The following is a 20,879-nucleotide window of genomic DNA, read 5'->3' on the forward strand; positions in this document are numbered from 1 at the left end:
TCTGAGTTTCGCTTTCTTCTGCCATTGTGAGCAAGTCATTGAAGTTCTAAATCCTGCCATGAGAGTCAGTGAACTTGATGGGGTATTTAAGTGTGAAGGGTTCTTTTTTTTTTTTTTTTTTGTAAAGTTATCTATCTTTATCAGGATTCTTCTTCTTCTTCTTCTCTCTACAGGTTTGGTGTTGGTTTGTATGTTCTCACAAGTTCAGAGATTTGATAACTAGTTTTCTGCACGTTGGTTACAGTTGGAATTGGGTTTTGCAAGCAAGAAAGAGACCACTAAAAAATTAAGAAGTCAAACCCTCAATTTTCCTTCTCAGCTCTTGGAGTAATGTATGTTCAGTTTGAGTTAGGAGTTATCACTTTAGAAACATTTTTCAACAAATGCATCAATTTGTATCTCAATTTCAGGATATATACATTGATATTGAGTTGAAGGTGATATCATGAGAAATATAGGTCATTGAGTTAGCTTCAAGTCAGTGAAAGAATCAAGTGGATCAAAGTTCTGGAGAGAAAGATATGGTCAATTAAGTATACATTATATTCAATAAGTTAACTCTTAAAAAATGCCAAAAAATGGAAACATGTTTAGAATGGAAATGCTTGCCGTTTGCTGTTTTTTTAAGTATCTTTGAGAAGCATATGGGAAAACGTGTTTTAAACGGTAAAAAAGAGAACGTGTTTAAAACGGACCCGTTTAATAGTGGGGTTGACCCACTGGAGTACACTTTAGTAATGTATAGTGTTTGGGAGGTGTGGAAGAAAGGAAAAGAATGGGCTTTTATTAGTGCATAAATAGAATTGTTGTTTATGAATCTCTTCCTCCTTACTTTTTTCTCTTTTTCAGTAATTTTTTTGCAATTTGTAGGAGGTTGTTCTACTCATTTCTATAGCATTCCTCTAACCACTAATTGTGCACATATCCTTGGTGGTTATGTTCTAAATTTTTCTTCGAACTTGAATTTTGAACTCCTATGTAGGGGTCTGAAACTAAATGTGTAGTGATACTGGTTGAAGTAAGAAGAGAACTCCATCAGGGCATTGAAATGGAAGAAAGGCCATTCCCTACCTGGTCGTGGTCTGTAGAGCAGTGCCTAAAGGAATATTGCGTGAAACTAGACAAGGGTTTGAGTTCCTATAAGGTAGAGAGGCGGTGAGAGAAGTATCATTGGAATGAGCTTTAGAAAGACAAGGGGAAGGCTTTGTGGTAGCTTGTCTTGGAATAGTTTGATGATTTGCTCGTGAAGATCCTGCTAGTTGCAGTTTTTATCTCATTTATTATGGCTTAATTTCATGCGCAAGAATCAGGTGAGACAGGCTTGGTGGCCTACGTGGAACCTTTTGTGATCGTCATAATTCTTGTGGTCAATGCCATAGTTGGGGTTTGGCAGGAGACTAATGTTGAGAAGGCACTCGAAGCCCCTAAGGAAATCTGAGTCTACAAAGGTTATCAGAGACGGATGCTATGTGCCGGATTTACCCGCACAAGAGCTCATCCCAGGGGACATTGCGGAACTGTAGGTCAGAGACAAGGTCCCCGCTAATATGAGAGTTGCAGCACTGAAGACATCTACCTTTTTTCCAGTTGAGCAGAGCTCTTTGACTGGAGAGGCAATGCCTGTGTTCAAAAGTACCAAACCTATGCTCATGGACGATTATGAATTGCAAGCCAAAGACGACAGGGTTTTTTCAGGTACCACAGTCGTGAATGGCAAATGCCTTTGTATTGTTGTTAGTACAGGGATATGCACTGAGATTGGTAGGATCCAAACACAGATCCATGAAGCCTCATTAGAAGATAATGATACCCCTTTGAGAAGAAGCTAGATGAATTCGGTGGGAGGCTAACAGCAATTGGGCTTGTTTGCCTCATTGTATGGGTGATCAACTACAGAAATTTCCTCTCGTGTGAAGTTGTGGATGGATTGCCCACTAATTTAAGGTTCCCTTTCGAGAAATGCACATGTTATTTCAAGATAGCAATTGTCCTTGCAGTAGCTGCCATCCCAGAGGGTCTCCCTACTGTTATCATGACTTTCTAGCATTAGGTACCAGGAAAATGGCCCAAAAGAATGCAATAGTAAGAAAGCTCCCAAGTAAGGAGACATTGGGATGCACAACTGTGATTTGTTCAGATAAGACTAGAACCCTTACAACCAATCAAATGTGTGTGATTGAATTCTTCACTTTGGGTGGAAAGACCATAGCCTCTCGATTGGCGGCATTGTGGACTGGGATTGCTACAATTGGGATGCAAACTTGTGAGCAATGGTAGAAATCTATGCTGTCTGCAATGATTCTGGGATATTCTGTAGTGGTCACCTCTTCCGAGCTACAAGTTTGCCTATTGAAGATGCTCTCAAGGTTTTGGTTGAAAAGATGAGGGTTCTAAACACCAAGGCAAGAAATAGAATCCATTGCACACAGCTTGCTGTTGACTTTATAATTGACCATGACACAGTTAAATTAAGTGAGCAAACTTGTCACACCCTGCCTCCTCTAGGCCAAGGTATGCAGCACTGGATACCTATTTCCAGTTAGCCTACATTACCCCAATCTGTAAATGCCCCAAAATCAGAACTAAAATCAAAGTACTCATATAAGATTTGTAAACTTTACTCTACTACTGGTGATTCACTGAATGATAATTACCATATACTAAAATTCATTTGAATTCCGATTCGAGGTATTACAAGATTATAAATAATACATAAGGATAAATAGCTGAAAATAAAGAAGTGATGTCCCTCAACACGGTGTCCCACATACACAAGACTTGCCATTGCCATCGAAGTCCCAAGCTTTCCTCTGCACTGGTTCCACCATCTAAAAAGGGTGCAACAAATGGGGTGAGCTTCTACGAAGCCCAGTGAAGGGTAACATACACACAAGCAATCATAACAATCCAAGAAAATACAATAATATAAATATCCATGCCCAACCACTTCAATATGAATGCAAGGACAGGATCCAATTATTTTCAAACAATTCTAAGCAACAGTTTCTAAGTCCAAAGGGGTATAAGTGCTACTGCAACATAGGTGGTATCCCCAATCATGAATGTATGTTATCAGTCCCCAAGGATACAAGCTAATTGCGAGTCAGGAGCATACCGGTCCCTACATGGTTTCTTCGGTACACGGTAAGTCCTTATTAATAATCCCCCATAATACCACTACATCGAATCCAACATCGCATGTAGGGTATACCCACCACTGAATCTAACATCACGTGTGGGGTTGTCATGACGCTGACATCTAAGCACCTCAGTCATCGAAAATCATCCCCAACCACAGACCGTCAGATGAAAGGATTAGCCAATACGTAAACCCCTATTGGCAAGGGTTGTAGCACTGGGCTGGTTATTCTAGCCTAATGCATTCTAATATACCATAACACATTTCAATCACACTCATACACACACACACACACACTCACCTTGAGCATGTAGTGCCACTGGCACCAACCGTTGGCCACCCTGCACCCCATTCACACACACTCATCCTGAGCATGTAGTGCCGTCGACACCAACTGTTGGCCACCCTGCACCCCAATCACAAACACACACACATGCACACACACTCACTCTGAGCATGCAGTGCCACCGGCACCAACCGTTGGCCACCCTGGACACCAGTCACACACACACACACACACACTCACCCTAAGCATGCAGTGCCGCCGGCACCAATCGTTGGCCATCCTGCACCCCAATCACAAACACACACACACACACACTTACCCTGAGCATGTAGTGCCACCGGAACCAACCGTTGGCCACCCTGCACCCCAGTCACATACACACACACATGCACAACCATAATCTACATTCTCATGCCACATCAACATTTTTCACAAGAAGTAAGTAATAATATGCAAAATGATATAATTCATCAACATATGCATTATGATACAATCAATTAATGAAAACACACAAAATTCCCTCACCTCGAGTCCTAGGTGATGATGGACAGCCGATGGCCTCGCGTCGCATTATCTTATCATTTATTGGTTCTACTCCTAGGATACATAAGATTTTTAAGAGAATAAATCATTCATAGATAAATGAGACTCTAGACACACGTTCTAGCTTCATTCCCTATTTTTCTTTTCTTTGAAATCATTCTCAACTTAGGGTTTTATGACCATAAGAGCTAATTTATATGTGGGGGATGTTCACCGACCTCAATTAGCTTAGATTAAGTGTAATTAATGGTATAATTAAGATAGATTTACACAATGCATCCAAATTCCCCAAAGTTCTAGTTGCGACTAAGCTAAATTCGGGGATTTCGATTGAGGGTGTATGTGGTGACCACCAATAGCTTATGTGGTCACCCCAATCCACTATACATGTATTTAATTTCATTTTTTCCAACCCAATTTTAGGTTTGAATGGTGGCATATAGAGGGTTTGGGCAAAACCCAAATTGGGGATTTTACTAGGGAGGGTTCATGGAATCAAATTGATCCATCAATCTTGCTAGGAAAAGTCTCCTACACTAAACCCCTCTCCCAATTTGTAGTTTTGATAAGTGGGAATGTGTGTTTTAGTAAATTTCCCCATTTCTAGGTTTTGTGTTGTTCAAGTTGGGGTTTTTTTTGTGGGGCTTCCTATGAAGGAGGTTTATGCACCCAAAGTGAGATGCAAAACATGCTAGTTAGTTCCCTACACCAAATCCCCAAATCAATTCATACATAGGACATGTGGGTAGGGAGATTCGATTGGGGTGATTCTTCACTAGTTCAATAGAAAGTGAAAATGGAATGGAGAGAGACGTGTGTGTGTGGAGAGGAGTCGAGAGAAAACATCTTACCTTACTTGGTAGGAAAATCTTTGCTCCGCCCTTTTTCCTTCTCCCTTGCTCTTCCCCTTCTTCTTCTTCTTCTTCTCCTTTCTCCCTTCTCTTGCTTTTAGTTTAGTAGGAGTGAAAAGAATGGGTAAGGACTACTATTTATATAGTCACTTAGGTTAACTAAGGGTTGTTTGGCAAAATAATGGGTTTCTACTCTTTACTAGTTTAAATTATAATTTGAGATAACAGGCCCACTTTGGGATGTCTCAATATATTAATCTATTTTTAATTATGTTGTTCTATCCTTGGGAATGAGTTTGAGTTACTCAGGTACGAGGAATCGGGCCCCATAGCCAAATAACCTGATTTTGACCGGTATAACTCACCGGAGGTTTTCACTGATGAAAGCTGAATTGGTCCCTTTGTGTGGAAATGGATATTTAAGTTGAACGGGCCCTTTTCTAAGGTGTTTCCAGTATGTGAGCCCCACCCTTTGGTGCATTTTAATATTAAAGCTCGGGCAAATCCACAAGTTACTAGTGATTGTCACCCGTGTTGCATTACCTATGTCCAAAAGTTTAAATTTGGTCGGGATTTTGGGCACAGGTGTAAATTTGTCTCCGTATAGTTCGATCGGATCTATCGCGACGCGATAGGCCTACCTGCGACTTGGAGTATATAATGTAATGTTGTCATGTTGAGAAATGTCATTGTATTTTGAGGGTTTTTTGAGCTAGGGTTTCAGGGCGAGTTTTCTCACCTCTACCTTGGGTGTAATCTCTCTTCTGCATAGTGAAACTTCTTCTTCTTCGTCCGAGGATGTAGCACACCACCCTGGTGTGTGAACCTCGTTAAATCTCTATGTCGTGCAGATCTTTTGTCTATTTATTTTTGTATTTCTTGATTATTGATCTAATAGTTTTGCTCTCTTTTTCCCCTTGTTATATAGAAGAAATTTCTTTAGGTTTCGCTAATGAGAGGAATGCAGATTCATGTCTTTTAATGTGATTGTACATAGTTATCCAATGTAATTGCAGTATCCTGTTTCCTCACGCCCAATGTTTGTGATACATCCTGAATCTGCATGTAATGTACTATTCTATATTCTATTATGATATTTTTGGAAAAATATCATAATATTTGCATTTTCCTATATTCTATTATGATTTTTTTGGAAAAATCCATCTTCAATTTATTACTCAAAATTTTCTCCTTTGTGCTGAAACAACGTTATAGATTAATTTAGCCATCTGCTATCTGACTGTACTCGTATTTACGTCAATGAATAATTGGGATAGTATTTGCGAGGTGATGGAAGAAAGCTGAAACATGAATGGTTAAGTTATATAGGTTGCCTCTTTATGTGAGTAACCAGGATTAGATCAAAATGACACCGTGAATCTAGGAGGATCAGTTCGGACTAACTTGGTCAGTACTTTATTTATTTTTGGCCCCATCACATATATTGTAGAACAATTGGTGTCATTCATGTTGCTCAGAGAGATTTTGTTCAATATAAGGGGATAGGTGCTGGAGGTGCACAAACTTGGGTTCAAAAGATTGAGGTTAGAAATTCTTATTGGATTGTAAGAAAATATATTTAGGAATTCATTTGAACATTTTCTGGGTTTGGAATTTCAACAGAGGAAATGGAGAAGTTGGGCCCCACAACAGTGGTTCATCTCTGGAGAAAAGCTAATGTGGCCTTAGGAAAGAAACTTAAAATTTTAGTTTGAATATTAGAGAACAACTATAATGGAGCTCAATTTCGACTGATCAATTTTCTGACTGGGATTGAAGAACTTAGACCCTAAACCCTAAACCCTAAATCTTGACTCCAACTTTGAATTTAGGATTCAAATACCCTAAAGCACCCCACAACGGCTTGGCATTATGTTTAGAATTTTTATTAAGGTTGTAAATTGACCAAATACCAGCTTGAACCTGGACCTAAACAAAGGATGAAAACCATACTATGAAAAACCCGTAAATAAAATATAAGCTAGCATCTAAATCTCTCAACTACTGGCGAAATCCAATTCATTATGGATACTTAGCACTCTCACATGAATGCTTGTGGTCTCCACCTGATCATTGACCAGGGTTGAATATGTTACAGGGCAGTTTGCAACCGACATCTATTGGTTCTTTGTTCTTCTAATTTTTTGTGAATGTCTGTGCTTTAGGTTAGTCTTGTATTTACACTAATTATTTCTTATGTTGTATGAAAGATATCAATTTTGGACATTTGGATAGTGTATGAATTTAAGGGTTTCAGATATTTGGGCTTGATAGTAAGTTCTTGGGGAAAAAAAAATTGATGAGCATCAACCATGCAACCTTGCAATCGGTTTTGGTTCCAGAGCCTGAAACACTTTCTAAACATGTCTGTGACCCACCTCTTGAAGAAGTTCATAAAGCAATTGAATATTGTATGCTGCACTGGGCATACCAGAATGCTTGATACCGGTGGAGCTTCTTGGGTCAATTTGGTTACGGATGGTCCACCTGCAACTGCTCTAGGGTTTATTCCTGCAGATGTTGACATCATGCGGAAACCACCGCGCAAGAGCGCTGATGCGCTTATTAACTCTTGGGTTCTCTTCTGCTACATGGTAAGTATTTAGCAGTGGTCTTAGAATGAGATTTTATCAGGTAAACATAGTGTATCCATTGGCAACCATATCATAAAAATACTTGGTTTCCTACATGTGCTGCATGTTTGTAGGTATGGCCCCTGTGTTGCATATAACCGTACCAAAATTTCTAGTTGACACTTTGATAACTGTAATAGAAGCTGGACTTGGCTCATGTTTTAATCATTGCACTTTTTTTTTTTTTTTTTTTTTTTGCTACATGTCAGCAAATGAATATTATTAGAAAAAATATATGGGAAGAACAAAGAACTATTATCTCGCTATTCCACCTTCGGCATGGCCATCAACAGAGATAACAAGACAATCAAAAGAAAATTACATAAATCTATATCTTGGTCTTTTCTGAAAGTCCCAATTTAAATCATAAGCTATAAAAAGAGGAGATTCAGTCCAGGAAGTTATAGTTCTTGTAGTTGCCGCATGCTTTGCAAGTTGATCCGCCACCATGCTTATCTCTCTGTACAATGAGATATTCTCCATTCTATGTTGTCCAAATACTGCTTGAAGTGCGCCCATATTTTCTTAAAGCACCAAGGGATCTCTTGATTCCTTATTCCATTGACAATAGCTATAGAGTAACTTTCAATCCATAATTTATTTAACCCGTTGCTGAAAGCCATTTGGATCCCAATAAAAAAATGCTGAGAACTTTGCCATGTAGTTTGTCCCAACACCTTCATAATAAGCAAAGCAGCCAAGGGGGGATCCCACATCATTCCTTAGAATACCACTAGCACCCGAGCATCTTGGGTTACCAAGCGAATATCCATCAATGTTTAGCTTGTGGTAACCTAGAGAAGGGAAAGTCCAAAAAATCTCCAAAATCTTTTTTGCAGGGGGTTTCAAAGTCATCACCATCAATTTTTTAGAGAGAAGAAGATTACGACAGTAGTTATTGAATTTCCTTTATAGAGGAGAAATCTTGAAGATCTCTATGAATTGCTGCTACCACAGAGGATGAAGGCTGAATTTTATGATCAAATAGTCTTCTATTTCTCTCCAACCATTGTTAAAAGGAACAATGATCCTTGCACTTTCTCAATAAGATTCATCTTCAATGATTGAGCAGAATAATAGAATCTAAAATGCATGCCCAGATTTTGTGTTATTGATATGTTTCAATTTATGCTCATCTTACAGCCTGCAAGTTGAATTGGCCTAGAGTCCATTTCAATAGTCTTTCAATCTAAACTTCTTCTTCTTTCTGGGTTTTCTTACCATCATATTTATAGGAAGGCAAATATCTATGATTTTTCATCATAGGATTTATTGTGATTTTTTATTTGAATCTACAGCTGCCCCTCTTTATCACAAGTTGTTTGTAATATAGAACAATGCTATGTAGAAACGCAACCCTAAAACGATGCAGAAGATAATGAAAAAAAAAAAACAAACAATGCACACGGATTTTACGAGGTTCGGTAAGGTTGCCTACGTCCTCGGTGAGTTGAGATCCTGCTTCACTATCAATGGAGAATAGGGTTACAATGCTCGTCCTCACACCTCTCAGCATTGCTTGCATTACAGAGAAAGAAACCCTCGTTACAAATATATAGCGAAAAAACCCTAATCAAACCGTCGTCCTGCCTATCTAGGTGTTGCACCAGTACTCCCTGAATTAAACTGCGACGGAATACAGGACATCGTACACCAACATGCTATTCATCCAAAGAAAAAATATATATATAGAACAGTGCCTTGTGAACCCAATAATTTCTTTGTTGCTTTCGTGGGAAGTAATTTAGATTTGTAGCCATTGAGATGATATCCCTTTTTTACTTGTGCAACATATTATGACTGTTCCTGAATTCCAAGGTGTGTGTTGAATTTTCAATCCTGTATTGTAATCACTGAATAGGAATTGTTTTCTGCTGGACTGGTAAAATAGTAGAGTCTACAATGAGGACTCCAAATGATGTAATGGCAATTGGGAGCTTCAAACTGAACTTAAAAGAGTTGAAGAGGTTTACATTAGGAGTATACATTACTGGACTCCAATAGTCTCTGTTACTTTAATCCTTTGTGTTATTTTTACTTTATCTTTGTACTATTTTGTGCATCATTTCTTAAAATTTTGATTTTTTGCATTTTTGACAAGATGATATTACATAGTCTGTTACTGCCTTACATTTGGCATGATTTATTGTTGGTTTGGAGGAACATAATATGGCTTCACACTGGTTGCGAAGTCTTCTAATTAATTTCTTCTATGTTTACCTTGTAAAAGCACCGGAAATCTACCTTAGGTATAATCCCTTTGGACAATTATTGGGACATTGGTATGGATATGAGATATCTATGAAATGTTTGAAATCCTTAACATTAATGCTTGCATTTTTTATTTCCTAAATTGATTTTGCACCCAGTTTCAATGAAAGAAGAGTGAGCTATGTCATATGTGAGGTAGTTTGAGAGTGCTCTTGCATCTACCTCTCTTGAAAGTCATTGTTGTGGAAATGTACTGCAGGGAGAAGGCTGCTAATCAGAAAACAAGAGCATTTAATTAGTCATTAATGTTGCAGTGTAAACAAAGAAGTTAAAATACTATGAAAAGCGTATTTGTAATTATAATGGCATTTTATGTTACTTCATATATGATATTAATTTTTTTTTGGGGGGGTGGGGGGGATGGTGGGGGGTCAACATTGTTAGTTGTTTGGTCACTATGAATTATGCACCTTTCTCTTCACTCGCGATGAAGAGATTTCCTATCATTTAACAACAAAAGAAGAGGTTCCCTATCTTTATTGTAGTTGGATGGGATTTTGAGTTTAACTTCAGACTTCATACAATAGAGGGGAGATTTATGACCCCCCTTTCTTCATGAGTTAAACTCTTCTTTTTTTCCTTATGTACTATTCAATCTTTTCTCAATCATTTTGTAGAATGATAATGACCTTGATCTCAAGATGGGAAAGATTAGAAGAACGTTAGCACAACGAATGTATCTACCATTCAATCTTTTCTCAATCATTTTGTAAGGGTTCATATGTTTCATACTAGGGTTTGCAAAGCTTTTATGGTGTCTTTTGTACTATGTTGAACAAAGCTATATTTTGTTGAGTCGCCAATTTTGCATCTCCTCAAATTTATCCGACAAATAGAGGATTGATGTGGCAAAATACTTACACAATTTAAGTGCAAACTTAAATAGATATTCGATATACGATCTATTTAAAGAAGATTTAAATTGACAAATGACAACTATTAAAGCTCTCCATGGTATGAGGAATTTGTGGGTGTCAGTATTTCTTTGCTTTTTGCCAAGTGGCCAATTTTGCATATGTGAACTTACCTGACAAATACAGGATTAACATGACAACAAATGTATACAGATTAGGCGCGAACTTAAATACGTATTTGATATATGATCTACTGAAAAGAGTGTTTTAAACCACCAAATGGAAGTTGTTAAAGCTCTCCATGGTGTGAGGAATCTGTAGGTGTCAAAATTTCCTAACATTTGGCCAAGTGTTCAATTTTGTATTTACGATTTATCCGACAAATAAAGGGATTGATGTGGCAACATATTTATATAGTTTCCGTGCGAACTTAAATACGGATTAATTAGACTATCCACTTAAATAAGTTTTAAACCACCAAATGGTAACTACTAAAGCTCTCCATGGTGCGAGGAAATTAAGTTGTCAGAATTTCCCAGCTTATTGCCAAATGGCCAATTTTGTATCTGCGAACTTATCTGACAAATAGAGGATTGATGTGGCAACATATTTACATGGATTATGCGTGAACTTAAATACATATTCGATATACGATTTGCTGAAAGAGTTGCAAGTCATCAAATGGCAGCTATTAAAAGCTCTCCGTGATGCGAGGCATTTATAGGAGTCAAAATCTCCTAGCATTTTGCAAGTGTCCAATTTTGTATCTACGATTATGACAAATAGAGGGATTGATGTGGCGACATATTTATACAGTTTAGGTGCGAACTTAAATGCAGGTTAGTTATACGATGTACTAAAATAAGTTTTAAACTACTAAATGGCAACTATTAAAGCTCTCCATGGTGCGAGGAAATTTAGGTGTCAGAATTTCCTAGCTTTTTGCCAAATGGCCAATTTTGTGTCTGTGAACTTATCCGACAAATAGAGGATTGATGTGGCAACATATTTACATGGATTATGTGTGAACTTAAATATGTATTCGATCTATGATCTACTGAAAGAGTTGTAAGCCATCAAATGGCAGCTATTAAAGCTCTCCATGGTGCGTGGAGTTTATAGGTGTTAGAATCTCCTAGCATTTTTCCAAGTGTCTAATTTTGTATCTACAATTTATCCGATAAAATAGAGGATTCATGTGGCAACATATTTATATAGTTTACTTGCGAACTTAAATACGGATTACCTATACGATCTACTAAAGTTTTAGACTACCAAATGGCAACTATTAAAGCTCCCAACGATGCATGAATCTCAGATGTCGGTAAACTCTTACGAATGGGAATAAGTATCTAATCAATGTTTAATACTCGATGGGCCATCGAGAATGTAGAGGAGATAGGATGGCAGTTGGTCAGAGCTAGTATGGATCATACATGGACGATAGTCAACTCTCCTACAGTTCCCTTTGTGCCAATATAAAAAATAATTGCCTTAGCATTAGGTGATTCACTTGATCAATTTCGTGAGTCAAAAAATATATGTATAATTATTCCATTCATCAACTTATCCATCTTATACATTTACAATATAGGTAAGGTTCTCCGAGCTAACTAGAGAAGGTACATTGGTACCCTCCCCCCTCTTGAGAGAGAGAGAGAGAGAGAGAACTTGATAATTTATCCCCAAAGTAGTTTGGGTCACAATAGTTCAGGTTCTTGGATCTCTATTTTTCTTGCTTTATTATACATTATTAGAATGTGTTTTGAGAATGCATACCAAACACAAGTATGATTATTATTTGGGTTTTTTTTTTTGGTAAAGATTACTGTTTGGACAATGGAATGATAAAATAATAATAATAAAAAAAAATTGCGGTCCTCCCGGCAGTCGTGTTAGGTCTTAGGACAACTGAGTCATGAGACGGTTAGGGAAGTGTGAATCCGAAGTCCGCACAGTGAAGTGTACTGTACTTATGAATCCGAGGTTTCCATTCTTGCGTGGCTACCCAATCCCACTAGAGACTCATTTATAAACTCATAACCGCTCACGTTTCACTCGTCTCGATCGCCTTTCACTGTCTCAAATTTAGGCTCTCTCTGTGCATTTTGTGCTGAGCGTGTTGTGTCTCTCTGCAAATTTCTTATATCTTTCCTTGCAACCTTTATTCCTTCGCTGTTTTCACATCGTTCATGGCAATGGCGGATGGTTATTGGAGGTACGGAGACGCTAACCAGACTTGTATGCTTTCCTTAACTGGAAAGCGTTCTCGCTTCGACTATGGTAATTAATAACCTTCTCCTGAACTCATCTTCCATCTTGGATTTGTTTTAGATTTCATTCTGGACTAGACTTTTGTTTGGGATGGAGGAGTTGTGTCTCCGATGATTCCCAAGATTAGTGTTTGGTTGCAGGAAAGCTCCTCTTTTTTTTCTCTATTTAATTAGTTTAGAATTGTAGATCTTGTTGTTCTTCTTCTAACTTCTACTGTTTTATTGCATGCGGCTTTACGTGTTTTCTTTCGAGTTAGGGTATCTGACTGTTCAGATTTCAGATCTCTTCTCATGTCATTTTCCTGCTTTTTTTTTTTCTTTGTGATTATCATCTGCTCCTGCAAATAATGGTTTTGTTTCTTATGCAAATGAGTTAGGTTGCATTTCTGAAGCTTTTGTTTCACTTTTGAGTTAGGTTCATTTTCTGGTAGTTGCAGGTTGCTTATTACTATATAAGGGTTATGGGTGTTGAAAGGGTTTGACATTACAGATTAGATTTATTTCTTGTTATTCATTGTTCATCTTTAACGTAAACAACGTCTGTCAAATGCAGTTGGTGAGCTGTGGTCTGCAAAAAACCCATGCTTACTGCCTATTTTCTATTTTCCCTACCTACCTTTCACAACTATGGCGTAAAGTTTTACTGTTTTAGATTTGGCGATGTAATTTTGATTTGTACGATTGTATCACTACCTAATACCTATGTTAGGACATTTTTACATCTTTTGCATCTTAGTTTACATCTTTGTAGATGCATGCAATTTAGATGCATTATCTTGGATTGATCCGAATACTTTTGGGTATCTAGACCATGGTTCTAAAACTCGGATTTGATCGGTCAATATCTGGCGAATTGGAATGGCATTGGCCTTGACTAATCTGTGATCGATCATTCTTGAGGTTTAGAATCTTGATCTAGGCAAAGATGAAGTAAATCCAATATTGGGTCTTTTGCTAGCAGAATTAATATTTTATGATTTTTATTTATTTTAGGATTGACATGTAATAGTAGGAGATATCTGCTAGGATTTATTTTCCTCATTAATTAGAGTTTTCAAATTAGAGTATGTTTTCTTTTCATGTTGGGTTTCATTTTTTATTTAAGTACATGTAACCATCAAACTAGTACCAATTGACGAATGAATTGAAAGTTGAGTTTGTTGTGCGTGTATGGTATGTGGGTGTGTGCTCCTCTCTCTCTCTCACTGGATTTTCTCTTGTATCACCATCTTCTACTATTATTCTTATTCTATTATTTATTCCCATCTTCTACGGTTGTATCACTACCTAATACCCATGTTAGGACATTTGTACATCTTTTGCATCTTAGTTTACATCTTTGTAGATGCATATGATGTAGATGCACTATATTGGATCGATCCAAACCTTTTTAGGTATCTAGACCATGGTTTTAAAAATTGGACTTAATCGATCAATATCTGGCGGATTGGAACAGTATTGGTCTTGACTGATCCTGTGATCGGTCTTGAGGTTTAGAATCTTGATCCAGACATAGATGAACTAAGTCCAATTTTGGGTATTTGTCTAATAGAATATTTGATGATTTTTATTTATTTTTGGGATTTGACATGTAATAGTAGGAGATATCTATTAGGATTTAGTTTCCTAATCAATTAGAGTAGGTTTCATTTTCATGTTGGATTCCACTTTTTTTATTTAAGTACATGTAACCATAAAATTAGTTCTCAGATTGAAAGAATGAATTGAAAGTTGAGTTTGTTGTGTGTGTGTGGTATGTGTGTGTGTGTGCTCTCTCTCTCTCTCTCTCTCTCTCTCTCTCTCTCTCTCTCTCTATTTTGTCTTGCATCACCCTCTTCTACTATTATACTTATTCTATTATTTATTCCCGTCTTCCTCCCTATGATCCAATTATTTTCTTAGTTTTTTTTTTCTGGTATTTTGAATCACATCTGTGGAAGTTGCAAAGTTCCCTGGCACTGGAAGTAATGAAGATGTAAGAGGTGTACCCCATGTTGCAAGAGATGCTGTAACCATTGAAGCATCCTATAATCGTTACCTGTGCCAAACGGTATATAATGCACACAAATATATTAGTGCCATTTTTTATGCTCCTGATCAATTGCTTTTTTAATCTAATGATATGTGTTGTAGTACGGTGAGAATTATTTCCAGCAAATGTCATCTTATGGTGTTGGAGAATCAAGTAGAACAATGATTGGGGGAATGACCAGTCATTATGTCAAAAGTTGGAACATGGATTTTGTTGGTGAAAAACCTGAGATGCTTGTCCCCCCAGATGCTTCAAACAGTCTTTATGTGGAGGGTTTGCCTGCAGACTGTACACGCAGGGAAGCTTCCCGTATCCTTCAATTAGCAATATTATGTTAGATATGTATGTCCATCAAACCCTGATTTATTAATAAGACTGTTTATTTTCACCAACACTTGTCCTCTACTTTTATGCTTCTGTTATTGTTCCTTAACTCGAATATGCAGATATTTTTCATCCTTTCGTAGGGTTTAAAGATGTAAGACTCGTAATAAGGCAATCTAAATTTAGATATGTAAGTTAATTGCTTTGTTGTGTTGAGTCATTATTCTGCAGTCTATGGTACTTTACTTCACATACTTCTTTTTTTTTTTTTTTTTTTTTTTCAGAGTGCAAAAGAGCCGTATGCGCTCTGCTTTGTTGATTTTGAAACTCCTGCACAGGCTATGACTGCATTACATGCCTTGCAAGGTGAACATGACAATCCTACTTCCTTCAAGTCCTAGAAATCTTGACTCCATGTGTAATAACATGTCCATTTTGGTGTTTGTTCCTCTAATGTCTTTTGTCTTTGAATCTAGAAGCATGTGTAGTTATATTCTAATTGTATCTGATATGACTATGAGCTTTACTGCAACATTTGGCTTGAAAAAAATTACTATTCTTTTTAGTTTATGCTTGAACTATGCTTCGGGGACTTTTGCTACCCTCATCTACATAGTATGACACTTCTTACAATTTATTTTTCATTATTTATTGGTTGGTTCTCCTTAAGAGTTAAGGTGATTAGACCATGTTCTAATAATGGTGAAACTAGTGTACAAATCTGAATGCATGGTAGCACTAATATTACCCTAAGATATGCCAGTGGGTTTGCTCAGATTCTCTTGTATTTAGTAATAGTGGATGAATAGTATATTAATTCTACACATTAGGACATCTTTTGACATTTCCATGTTATGTAGTATAGAATGTTTTTGAGGGTAACATTAGAATAGTGTGCAGGGCATGACTTTTTCCATTTTGATTTTGCAGGATATAAATTTGATAGGCATGATGAGAATTCTGCTGAACTAAAGTTACAATTTGCTCGTCATCCACGTTTAAAGTTAGGCGGTGGGCCTCGTGGTTGGCGTTGATTGGTTTTTCAATGTTTGATTATGTTTGGCTTATTAACTTTGTTAGACATTAATTTTTACGTGTTCTGGTGGTATCTTTATTTACATGGATGATAGTATATTAGAATACAGTAGATTGGGAGAAGATCATTTTATTTTTTGTTGCTTTTTTGCTGGATAAACATATCCCTGTTGCTAGATGTGGATTTATTTCTTACTAGACTAATTACATATTTGCAAGCATCTCCTTTTATGTGCAAATCTTTAACTAGGTTGGAATAGAGGTTGACCTGCAATGTGAACTTGCAAGGAGCCAATTGTTTTTGCAATGAGCTTGCTTGATGTTTATGTATATTGTTGCCTCAATTAAATTGGTATTACTATGAGATATGTTAATTTAAAGGGGGTGTACTAAGTGTTTGAGGCTCTTGCCACTGCCGAGGAGGGTCATAATGTAGTCAACCTTACCCCTGCTTCGCAAAGATGTTGTTTTCTGGGTCGAACCTTGACCACTAGGTCACAATGGAGCATCCTTACCATGGTGTTGAGGTCTCGCATCTTATTATGAGATGTGTTAATTTATATTTTAAAATTGGTGTTGGGATGAAACTTGCTTAAAATTTCAAGGAAGCTTAGTAAATGCCTACTGAGAGCAAAAACATTTTCTCAGTCAATTGTGATTCTTTAAGAGTTTACAAATTACATCATATATATGTATGCTCTGAGAAAGTCGTTTGAGGTGGTTATAGTCATGTTCAACGGAGGCCTAAGGATGCCCTAGTAACGAGGAGTGATATGATAATGATTAAAGAAGCTCAAAGATCCATGGGCAGGTCTAAAATGACCGTAGGAAAAGTTAAGGAATGACATGCATAGTCTAGGTTTTGTCCCAAGTAGGACCTCAGTTAGAGCCAATTGGAGGGCAAGGCATGTGGCCGACCCATTTAGCTGAGTTTCTCTTAACTTACTGGTTTGTGCCTTTCATCTTTCTATCACCTCTCCACCATTTCTCTCTATCATTTCCTATTTTCCTTTTTTTTTTTTCCCCTTCATTTCTCTTTTTCTATTTGACCTCAATTTCCCCTACTTTGTTTTGCACAGATCCTTGTAGCCGAGCCATTAAGTTGGGATAAATTTGGGTTTGTTGTTGTTGTTGTTGTTGTTGTTGTTGTTGTTGTGTTTTTAGACATTGATGTATTGCTACAGTCATTGGTATATTATATTGTGAGTTTCTTATTGACACCCTTAAGGTGTCAAATTATTTACTATCTTACTTTTTTTACCCTTTTACTATAATACACTTTACCTATCCCATTCCTTGACTGTAGAAATGATGAGTTTCTCGTAGTTGGAACTTGATTGACTTTGTTATTCTTGACTCATAACCTTGGAACCTGATTCAAGCTAATACCCTCGAACTCTCTCTTTCAGTTGAATTTTATTCTAGGAGTGAAATCTAATCAGGTCATGGGATATTGGGATTCATGACCTTCTGGAGCTTTACTCCATCCTAATTGTTTTGTTGTAACTAATGTAAAACTGATTCTACAAGAACCAATTCTACAGTATGATCATAATTCCTTCAATTAATAGTATCAATTTTACTAACCAACACTTCAAACAATAAAATATAACTGAGATTACAACAGAAAATAGAGAAAAAAAATATTAGAAGAAGAAGAAGTAGGGATGGGAAAGATGTAGGGCCCATATGATAACGTTTCGTTTCTGCTATTTCTGCCATTTCTGTTCCTAGAAACAACAGAAATGGCCTAAAAAGCGTTTGATAAAGTCATTCCATTTCTTTTGCTTTTAGAAACATAAATCAAAATTTATATCAATTTCTGTTCCTAGAAACGCAAATGGCGAAACAAGTCATACTTGTTTTTCCGTTTCTAGAAACCACTTTTATGTTCGAAACTCTCTCAACCCCCGAAACTCTCTCCAGCTCTAGACCAGTCACCACCCTCACCTCTCCAGTCCAGAGCCCAGAGTTGATACGATAATGGTGAGAACTACCGAAGCAGGCGGCGCCGCCACTACCGATGACCGATGCTGGTGGTGCAGTAAGGACGATTTCTTCCCAGTGATAGGTCTACTCACAATTATAGCACGCGCCAACACCACCACCACCGCCATTGCCATAACCACCACCAGACCTCCTTCCTCTGCTGCCGCCGCCACCACTCCATCCTCTCCCAAACCCACTACCAAACCCACCACCATAATTGTCGTAAGATCACCTGCCTCTTCCACCAGAAAACCCACGTCCACCACCTTCACCATCAGAGACTTAAGATCCGTTCAATCCTATCACATCTACAGCCTTCGTTCGTCCATCATCGCCACGTTCGATCTCAAACTCAACCTGCTCACCCTCCGAAAGAGTCCTGAATACATCGGAACGGATCGACGTTTAGTGAACGAAAACATCGTCGCTACCATTCTATGAAGAAGACCCTCACAGGGTGGGACATCCTCTGGTTCGGCGTCGGCTCCGTCATGGGAGTCGGAATCTTCGTACTCAGGGGCCTCACTTCCCCCACCCAAGCCGGACCAGCTGTTGTCCTCTCCTTCTTAGCCTCCGGTATCTCTGCTCTCCTCTTCGTTCTCTGCTACACCGAATTCGCCGTTGAAATCCCTATAGCAGGCGGCTCCTTCAACTACAGAGAATTCGTCTCGTGTGCTTGCCAAAATGAAATCTTCTGATATAGCTCCCATTAAGGCAAAGAACGAGTAGAATTTGGGGTCTATGGTGAAGAAATTCATGGAGAGGAGAGTTGCAGAGGTTAGTAGAGAAGAGAAGCGAAAACGTTTCCATAAACAGGTTTTATCAAACACCTTGAATTCCGTTTCTGTTCCCAGAAAAGAAAATTTATGTTTCTACCATTTCTTGACACATAAACGACAAAAACATTATCAAACGGGCCCATAGTCTCTCTTAGACTTGGGTCTCTCACTCACGGCATCTCACAACCACTATTTGACACTGCTTCAAAAGCCAAAGCTCTCTTTTCTAAAACAGTAGCTGGTCAATAGCCTTTAGTTAGGCCTTCAATCTTGATCTCATCCACCTGTATTATCTTATAGAAATAGTCTCCACCAAAGCTATTGTGGGGCCCATGGCGATCTACTAGTAACCTTCTACTGCAAGGAAGAAAACGCTGCAACAAATACCTTGCGACAACCTGGCTGGGTAAATATATTCCTAAATATTTTCCTTGATAGAAAGCATCCATGCATAGCAGTTTCTCCACCAGCTGAATATGGGGCCCACTTAATTATGAAAATGATAATGATCTTGGTCTCAATGGGAAGATAATTAAGAGGATTGCTAAGAGAATTAATAAAATTCCTTACGAATTGTAAGGGTTCACAAGTTTCATTTTAAACGTGAAAACTTTCTAAATAGAATTAGGAACGAATTGTAAGGGTTCATAAGTTTCATTTTATAGGTGAAAACTTTCTAAATAGAATTAGAGTAAATATAGATGGAATAAGACAGCTCTTTTTTTTTTTTTTTTTTTTAAGACAGCTTATTTCTTATTAATATTTTTAATTCTAAGTGTTTTTTTTTTTTTTTTATCATTGAATCACTGACACGCCATAGCACTAGGGTTTTGTTCATAAGTTTCTTACTAGGGTTTTACTAACTAATGGTGTCTTCTGTTCTATTTTTTACGAAGGTTATTTTGCCAAGTAACCAATTTTATATTATTTGCTCAAACTTACCCAACAAATAGAGGTTTGATATGGAAAAATATCTATGCAATTTAGGCATGAACTTAAACACGTGTTAAATATAAAATATACTTAAATAATTTTAAACTGCCAAATAGCAACTTTTAGAACTCTTCATGGTCCAAGGAATTTTACGAGTCAGAATTTATTAGCTTTTTGGCAGGTGGCCAATTTTTTATCTATAAACTTTTTCAACAAATAGATGATTGATTTGGCAACATATTTGCTCAACAGTTTAGGCGCTAACTTAAATATATATTAGATATACAATATACTTGAATAAATTTTAAACCACCAAATGGAAACTATTAAAGCTCTCCATGGTGCAGGGAATTTTAGGTGTTAGTATTTACTAGCTTTTAGTCAAGTGGTCAATTTTGTATATGTGAATACTTAGGGTCCGTTTGATAACGTTTCTGCCGTTTCTATTTCAAGAAACGGCAGAAACATAAATTTCTGTTTCTAGAAACAGAAACGGAATTGAAGGTGTTTGATAAGTCATGTTTTTAGAAGTCGATAATAACCAGTGAAAAAATGGCCACAAGTGTTTCCAGAAACAGCGAAACAAGTTCAACTTGTTTCTCCTGGGTCGTTTCTTGAACCATAAATAAGTATAAATTTCTATTTCTATTTCTAAAAATAAGTGAAACGAAACAGTTTTATCAAATGCTTTTTGCTCTGTTTCTGGAAACAGAAACGGCAAAAACGCGTTTCTTGAAACGTTATCAAACGGGCCCTTAGCTTTTGGACAGATTTCCAATTTTGTATTTGCAATCTATCAAACAAATAGAGGTTTGACATGGCAACATATTTACACAGTTTATACATGAACTTAAATACGTGTTAGATATATGATATACTTAATAAATTTTAAACCACCAAATGAAAACTATTAAAGCTCTCCAATCTCCATGGTGCG

At 37.3% G+C, this 20,879-nt stretch overlaps 1 protein-coding gene and 1 pseudogene across 2 annotated transcripts; both read left to right on the forward strand.

Annotated features, from left to right (window-relative positions):
* Positions 1-1,048: 1,048 nt before the first annotated feature.
* LOC122082287 lies at positions 1,049-2,543 on the forward strand (annotated as a pseudogene).
* Positions 2,544-12,596: 10,053 nt separating this feature from the next.
* On the forward strand, positions 12,597-16,462 carry LOC122082886 (RNA-binding protein 1-like). 2 transcript variants are annotated; one of them, XM_042650697.1, is made up of 6 exons: positions 12,597-12,860; positions 14,791-14,900; positions 14,984-15,191; positions 15,329-15,396; positions 15,491-15,572; positions 16,137-16,462. In XM_042650697.1, exons 1-6 carry the CDS (start codon positions 12,770-12,772, stop codon positions 16,238-16,240), a joined length of 663 nt encoding a protein of 220 aa, XP_042506631.1. In that variant the 5' UTR covers positions 12,597-12,769; the 3' UTR covers positions 16,241-16,462. The 2 variants fall into 2 exon arrangements, with proteins under 2 accessions (XP_042506631.1, XP_042506632.1); XM_042650698.1 differs by having other exon boundaries at positions 14,797-14,900.
* The last annotated feature ends 4,417 nt before the right edge of the window (positions 16,463-20,879 follow it).

The sequence above is a fragment of the Macadamia integrifolia genome, chromosome 6 (genome assembly GCF_013358625.1).
Source record: "Macadamia integrifolia cultivar HAES 741 chromosome 6, SCU_Mint_v3, whole genome shotgun sequence".
Taxonomy (NCBI): Eukaryota; Viridiplantae; Streptophyta; class Magnoliopsida; order Proteales; family Proteaceae; genus Macadamia; species Macadamia integrifolia.

Coding starts and splice junctions, on each gene's coding strand:
- LOC122082886 (XM_042650697.1), top strand. CDS start 12,770: ATGGCAATGGCGGATGGTTATTGGAGGTACGGAGACGCTAACCAGACT. Junction 12,861..14,790: donor GCGTTCTCGCTTCGACTATG/GTAATTAATAAC, acceptor CATCTGTGGAAG/TTGCAAAGTTCCCTGGCACT. Junction 14,901..14,983: donor ATCGTTACCTGTGCCAAACG/GTATATAATGCA, acceptor TATGTGTTGTAG/TACGGTGAGAATTATTTCCA.